Source organism: Sorex araneus, chromosome 2 (assembly GCF_027595985.1).
Source record: "Sorex araneus isolate mSorAra2 chromosome 2, mSorAra2.pri, whole genome shotgun sequence".
Classification (NCBI taxonomy): domain Eukaryota; kingdom Metazoa; phylum Chordata; class Mammalia; order Eulipotyphla; family Soricidae; genus Sorex; species Sorex araneus.
In genome coordinates, this window is record NC_073303.1 from 226,277,897 (window position 1) to 226,285,226 (window position 7,330).

Genomic DNA, 7,330 nt, shown 5'->3' on the forward strand with positions numbered 1-7,330 from the left:
TGGGTGTTTGCCTTGCACAGGGCCAACCTGGGTTTGATTCCCAACATCCCATGTGATCCCCTGATCTCCGCCAGGAGTAATTCCCGAGTGAGTACAGATCCAGGATTAATCCAATATGGCTCCAAAACAAATAAAAAGGTCTGGATGCTTGAACACAACACACACACACCACCCCACACCACCCCCCTCCCCATGGCCTTCAGCACTGTCAGGCCAAGCAGCATCTTCTTGCCTGGAAACACGGGTGGGCCTCCAATGCCAGGCTGAGCACCACGGGAGGAAGTCTCTGTGAAAGAGGAGCTGGAGAGATAGTGTAAGGGTTAAGGCACATGCCTTGCCTGAAGCCACTAATCCTAGTTCAATTCCTGCTACCACCTGGTGCCTTGCTGTGTGTAGCTCTGGAAGCCCCTGAGCACCACCGGGGTGGTTCAGGTCATCCCTGGCATCACAGGGCCAAGCAGCAGTGTATCTGTTTGGGATACTTTCTCCCAAATCAACAACAGAGGACCCAGAAGATAGCAATGATTTAAAGTGCTTGCCAGCAAGCGCAGATTGAGAGTTCGAACCCCAGTACCATTCATATGTGCCGACGAAATCTGGACAGATCTCCGGCGAGACAGAGCCTAGAAGAGAGCTCAGTGGTTTAGGAAGCACCCAGAGAAGGCAGGAGTCCTGAGCTTCACTGCCTGTGCAAAGCACGAGCTGAGACAATGACTCCCAAGTCAGAGACTAACACCTATTTAATTTCTAGGAAGGCTAGAAAAGAGATTGACAGCAGAGCTCTGAAAGCAAGCTGAGAAAAGAATACTTGAAGTGAGGTGTAATGCAACTTCATCACTTTATTCAAATCTTCAAAATAGTCTTTATTCTACATTTTTAGTATAAAAAATCCACAAGTTAAGTGCACCACAGTGTAGAGAGAGACATACAACGCTGAACTTCCATAACAGTCAATGGTACAAGTCAAACATCACATGTACAGAACACAAAATTTAGATGAACTAAAATTATAAAATAAAAATCCAATTTTAGAAAACAAAAATCAAAATATTAAGAGGATCCCTGAAATATTCTTAACCCTAATGAGATCTCACTGGCCTCTCATCATGTGGTGAGGCACCTAAGCTTAAGAATTCTTGGGAGCTGCGAGCGGCTGCATCAGACACTGACAATAAATGGGGACCAAGGTTTGATCTGAAAACTCCCCTTAATTTGGCTCGAAAGTCATCAGGGTTTGAAATGCATTCTCCTTCTTGCCTTTCCTATTTCACAAACTGTTGCTTATAGTACAGTTGGCATCCATATCCTCTGTTCAAGCAGAGTTCAGTTTTGCTGGCACCAAAGCAAATTTGGGTTTGGTTCATGTATGGAGACAACCCAAGAGGAGGGTCCCAAAAGCACCCTCCACTTTTGCCTGAGGAGATGCAAAAACAAGGGGGAGGGGTTGGGATTATGCACTTGGGGCACAGATGGGGTTTCAGAGGATCCTTGTGAAAAACTAGTTAAAAGATGGCAAATGTGGGGAAGTGCAAGGAGGGGAGGGAGTTAGTCTGACTGGCTTACTGTCCTGCACCATTGATTCAGTGGAGACTGGTGAGGGGGAGCAAACTAGGGCGGAGACAGGAAACTGGGCCAAGGATGGAAAGGGGAAGGCAGAGACAACTAATGCAGTTTCTTTTAACATGTAATAAAAATCAAAGACTTAAAGATATTAAAGACCAATCAGAATAATTTGGCAACTTTAATTCTTAGGAAGATCAAAGTTCCCTCCAAACCTAATTTGATGTTTTATTACTAAAAGCAAAGACCAGTATGGTACAGTATTACTCCGGAGGAATTAAAGGAAGATCCTTAGGGCTGTCTGGCCCACATTCATTTTATGAATGGACACCTCCCCTACCTCAAAATGCTTTAGGGAGGTACTGCTACCATTACATGGTTCCTTATTAAGTTTGAAAAGTGCCTGAAAGTTTGGGCACCAGAAAGACACCCCAACGACATGTGTCTAAACTGCAACTTCAGGTTAATATGACTAAAGCAGTTACATTGTGAGAAGTGCTGAAGGTATGTGATGTCTTTCCCGGCACAGAGGTGGCCTTGGTTCTTCACCAGATGGTGTAGCCACCATCGGAGCCTCCCATGAAGAAATTTCCCTTCCGCTGAGTTACGAGGACATTGGCTCCCTGCATGACTGCAAGCTGAGCGGCATTGGGAGGACATCCAGGGGGTGGAGGCTGAAAGAAGAAGAGAAGGATGACTGGGCACAGGGCACTGATCAGGGGACAGGCACAAGGTCAGAGGCCTTATTAGGATGCCAGCACTGTGCTCACCAAAAGCCAGCATCTTAAAGCACTAGATCTGCCACCAACATGAGTTCTAAGGCAGGTCTATATTCTCCATGAACACAACGATATGAGTAGGAAAAGGAGCCTATCTTTCAGTTAAAGGGAGAGCTTGGAGCCTGAGCCAGACTATGGCAGGGAGGGCACCTGCCTTGCATGCAATTGACCCGGGTTCAATCCCTAGCACCATATATGGTCCCAGACTCCACCACGAGTGACCCCTGGGCACAGAGCCAGAAGCCCTGAGCACAGCCAGGTGTGGCTCCCCCCAAAAAATAAGAGGTGCAAGCTGGTTTTTGGTTTGGGGGCCAAAAACAGCCGACTGTTGCTCAGGTTTACTCCTGGCTCTGCACTTAGGGATCACTCCTGGCAGGCTTGGGGACCATATGGGATGCTGGGGATGAAACCTGGGTGGGTTCACCGTGTGCAAGGCAAAAGCCACATCCACTATACTATCTTTAAGCCCCAGGGCACATCTTTGGGGCTAGAGATAGTACAATGGGTAAAATGCTTGCCTTGCAGGCAGCCAATCCAGGAGTAAGCCCTGAGTACTGCTGGGTGTGGCTAAAAAAACATTTAAAAAAAAAAAAGGCAGGGAGGGGGTGCACTTCACCTCTGGCTGATGGTTTATGGTGATGACCCAGCAAGGGGCATTGGGGTTCTAATTTGCACGCACTAAGAAACAAACAAACAAAAAAACTAAAATTCCTAATATCTCTAAAAACTGGTTTCTGAGACCACACTGGGAGGTGTCCAAGGGCTACTGTGGCCTGATGCTGGGGTGAGGCACACATCTGGACTGAACCTGAGGTTCCTGCATGCACTGCAACCTCTCAACCAACTCCCCAGCTCCTTTCTAAAAGTATTTTCTTCTTTTTTGTTTTGTTTTGTTTGGGGGCAATACCCAGTAGTGCGTAGAGCTTACTCCTGACTCTGCGCTCAAGGATCACTCCTGGTGGGACATAGGGGGCCACGTGGGGTGCTGAGGATTGAGCCCAGGCCAGCCACATGCTGTACTATCTTTCTGGCTCCTCTGAAAGCTCCTTAATAAAGATTATGGATTCTACATTTTTCATTATCATGGTTCCTGTTACAATACCATGGTCAAACGGATGCTTATGGAATAAACAAACGCTATAGCCCTGCCAGCTGTTCCACAGTGGACTAGAAAGAGCAGGAGGAGAGCCCCTAGGATAGAAAAGGAATCTGGTTAGCCCAGTTCCAGTGGACAGCCAGATGCTGCTGACCTGCCACGGTTCTGTCCACAGCCACTTTCTGCCTGAATACTGAACATTGATTACTTCAGCACCATTCGAGACTATTCAGAAATAGTGAAAGGATGAATGTGAAGTCCTTTCAGAAAGTTCAAATACAGAGCAGCTCAATTTTTCTTGATACGGTCATACTCACAGGAATGCTGCCAGCAGTGGCCCCAGCTCCAAATCTGGCACCCGCGTCATACCCTCCGTCCACCAGCACTGCCGAACCAGGTGGGTAGATGGGACCAACTGGATAATAAGCCATGGGGATTGTAGAACCTAAAGGACCGACAGCCACGGACTGGGCCATGGGAATGTACAGTGAGGTGCCAGGAAATGCAGCTGACATGGTGGGCACGGTGGCAGCCCCTGGATGCACAAAACTTGGACGGTAGAGCTAAAAGAGGCAAGGAAGAGGAGACAAAGGGTTATTCTGTGACACTCCTATTCTAATCCTTAATTCTAATCCTTAGTCCTCCTTGTACACATTATACTGAGTTACACAAATTGCCTTTCCACTGCCACTCAAGATTCTTCCTTTGGTAACTCATGTTAGGCTCAAGGAAAGCAAATCCCTCGGCCTCAGCCTGCACCCAGTAGTTCTTTTTTTTTTTTTTTTTTTGCTTTTTGGGTCACACCTGGCGATGCACAGGGGTTACTCCTGGTTCTACACTCAGGTTCTACACTCCTGGTGGTGCTCAGGGGACCATATGGGATGCTGGGATTCGAACCCGGGTCGGCCGCGTGCAAGGCAAACGCCCTACCCGCTGTGCTATCGCTCCAGCCCCAGCCTGCACCCAATAGTAAAGCCATCCACCACAACAGAAACTGCTGGACCATAAAGGGTCTTCACTAATCCATGTAAGTACTTTTCTCCTGTTTGTAAAGAGTAAATACATGAGGTCACACTGAGCCAAGGTCTGAATAGTGGCCCGGGAGCATTCTCAACCAGCTAGAATCTAGAAGCACCTCTGAGTAGGCAGGTGGAGCATCAGTATAGGGCGGCGCCTGAGGAAGATGCAGGGCCTGAGGGTACACGGGATTCCCAGGAGGCTGCACAGGGTAGGTTGGCTGTGTTGGATATTGACCTGGAAGACAAAAATGAGTAAATAATGCACGTTGCCAACTACAAGGGAGACGGCACAGGGGTCATTCAGCTGGAGGGAGCAAGCAGACGGGGGTCTGCAAACAGGCCTGCGTCCTGGGGTGAGGAAAATAAGCGTTCCCTTCGCACGCTTAAGCCAAGAGATGGGCTTCTGGGACGGACAGGAACGGTGCTCTTCCCGCTGTAACGGTGAGCCAGGCGCACCAGTGTGCATGACAGGTCTGAGCGCCCATCAGGCCAAAGTTTCAAGGCGGCCTCGTGCATCTGGATCGTCTAGTAAAGCACCGGTTATGAAATTCCTACTCAAGGTCAACTTCCAAATAAAACTGGTAAGAGTGAACAGTGGCTGTGGACCTTGAGAAAACAGCGAGGGTAAAGAGGCTAAAGGGGAAGTTTTGCATGCAGTGCCTGGGGACCGTGTTCTGGCAGATGAACTGGTACGACCGCAGGAACCTCGAGTTCTGAGATGGGGAAAGAGAGACCACCGCCAGCACCCAGGAGCCAGCACCTTAGTAGTTAAGCACCGGGGCCTGCCCAAGGTCCGGGAGCCTAGCACCCGCCCCCACCGGCTCGCTATTGGCCTACCCAAATCCCAGCTCCAGCTCCCCATTTGCTACGGCAGACGCCCATCCTGACAAGCCCCCCTCCGTCCCCCCTCCCCGGAGCCCGCAGCTCTAAACTGCGCCACAGAGTTTCAGGGGCAAAAGGCCGGGGGGAAGCGAGCAGCCGTAGTGTGGGGGTGACGAGGGCGTCCGGCGCAGCCCCCGGGACCGCAGCCTGACGAGGAGCGTGGCTCCGCTCGCCGCGAGCTTGCCGTTTGGTCACCCTGGGCTCCCGGCCCGCTCGCTCCGAGGCAGCACGACTCCCCCCGACGACCTCAGCCGCCCCCTGTCCTTGCCTTTGCTGTTCATGATAGCTGCGGCTCGGGTTCGGCTCGGTGTTGCGGACGGTTATTTTTTTCGTCCTCTTCCTGTTCGTAGTCACTTCCGTGTCACGTGACGACTCGTCCGCCCAGCGTCACCCGACGCCCCGGAGCCGCTGCGCCGGAAACCCCGCCCCTCCGCCGGCTCCACTCGCGGGAGGGAGGGCCCGCGTGGCTCCGCCCACCGGCGCTGTCCCCGCCCCCTCGGCTGGCCCGCCGGCTCCACCCAGAGTTTGCTCAGTTGGAGGAAAACTCAATTCCCCAAACTGGTATTGTTTCAAAACTGGAGCTTCTGTCGCCTCGGGGCCCTCGGAGGCTGCCCCGGGAAGCTGTTCCCCAAGCTTTTTCCAACTACGCACCACAACTCAAGGTCACCCCACCTTGACAACTCTTCCACTGGGACATAGATTTATGCAAATTTCTCAAATTTCTCTAACTTTAAATCTGGTCCCCCAAACCTTGATCCCTCATGCTTTCGCTTTTGCAAACCTAAGTCTCAGCTCCGTAAGAACTTATTTTGCCATCCGCTTACAACTATCTATCGTTTCCTGCGTCCGGCGCTCCAATCTTTTTCTGCCTGCTCTGTGCCATAGTAAGGCGGTATTTTTCTTCTGCCCGGGACCTGAACCCAAGGAGCGCTGTGCTTTGACCCAGATAAGGTGTATTTTCTCTGTTTACCTCATCGCTAACATAATCCTCCTTAAAAGGAAACATACCCTCCTTTTTAGGGCAGTAGTGACATTTGCCAGCCCTTCTTTCAAAAGTATCTGCTGATGGTTTTGAGATGTAAGGAGGGTAGGGCTCTTGCTTTCTAAGTGTTTAATCTCTTACAGGCAGATAGGTAAAACTTGTGAGAAATTGCCTTTCCCTGAAGTAGCCCAAAGGCAAGAGGAGAGATGAAAGAACTCCATGAATTCTTTGAAGCTGGGGATGTTGAGGTACCGCCCAGAGAAGAATGAACCCCCTCAGAAAAGGAGAAGCTACTGGAAAATCTAATGGTTGTAATAAGAATATGGAAGGACGGTCAAGAGTCCAAGACTTTCCCTGTGAAAACACCCAGATTAATTTTTGTGTATGCAGAGAACTCCAGATCAAGACAATTTGGAGAAATTGAATAAAACCTTTCAAAAGCCATTCTCTGCTTTTCACACTCTAGAGAAGGCCATGTTTCCTCTTGAACACGTATGTCTCTCCCCTCACACTTCTCTAAATAAATTTATTTATTTACTTATTTTTGTTTTGTTCTTGAAACCACACCCAGCAATGCTGAGGGGTTACTTCTGGCTCCACACTCAGGAATCTCTCCTACTGGTGCTCTGGGAACCCTGTAGATTGCTGAAGATTGAACCCCCAGAATCAACCAGAGGTGGGTCATGCAGAGAGGTGGAAGCACTGTTTTCTCAAGGTTACCGCCCTTGCTCCTGAATTCACTCAAGTAACCCACAACAAATTTCTAGCACCTCAGGAAAAAATGTTCCCTGCTAGGAAGAAAGAGAGATTTGGAGGGGCTGGAGCAATAGCGCAGCGGGGTGGGCGTTTGCCTTGCACGCAGCTGACCCAGGTTTAATTCCCAGCATCCCATATGGTCCCCTGAGCACTGCCAGGAGTAATTTCTGAGTACAAAGCCAGGACGTAACCCCTGTGCACCGCCAGGTGTGACGCAAAAAAAAAAAAAGAGAGAGAGATTTGGAGCCGGACAAGA

General features: G+C 49.9%; 1 protein-coding gene across 2 annotated transcripts; it reads right to left on the reverse strand.

Moving 5' to 3' along the window:
* Positions 1–814: 814 nt before the first annotated feature.
* On the reverse strand, positions 815–5,762 carry DAZAP2 (DAZ associated protein 2). 2 transcript variants are annotated; one of them, XM_004601479.2, is made up of 4 exons: positions 5,605–5,762; positions 4,571–4,689; positions 3,830–3,998; positions 815–2,234 (listed from the first exon to the last, which is right to left on the reverse strand). In XM_004601479.2, the coding sequence occupies exons 1-4, from the start codon at positions 5,615–5,617 to the stop codon at positions 1,912–1,914; spliced, it is 624 nt and encodes a 207-aa protein (XP_004601536.1). In that variant the 5' UTR covers positions 5,618–5,762; the 3' UTR covers positions 815–1,911. The 2 variants fall into 2 exon arrangements, with proteins under 2 accessions (XP_004601536.1, XP_004601537.1); XM_004601480.3 differs by having other exon boundaries at positions 1,959–2,234; positions 3,753–3,998.
* Positions 5,763–7,330: the final 1,568 nt, after the last annotated feature.

Bases quoted from the DNA above. Each gene is read 5' to 3' on its own strand.
- DAZAP2 (XM_004601479.2), bottom strand. The intron at 3,999-4,570 runs GTGCTTCTAGAT...TGCCTCTTTTAG, and splicing joins CTCCACCTGCCTACTCAGAG to CTCTACCGTCCAAGTTTTGT. The intron at 2,235-3,829 runs GTTCGGCAGTGC...TTCTTCTTTCAG, and splicing joins TGGTCCCATCTACCCACCTG to CCTCCACCCCCTGGATGTCC.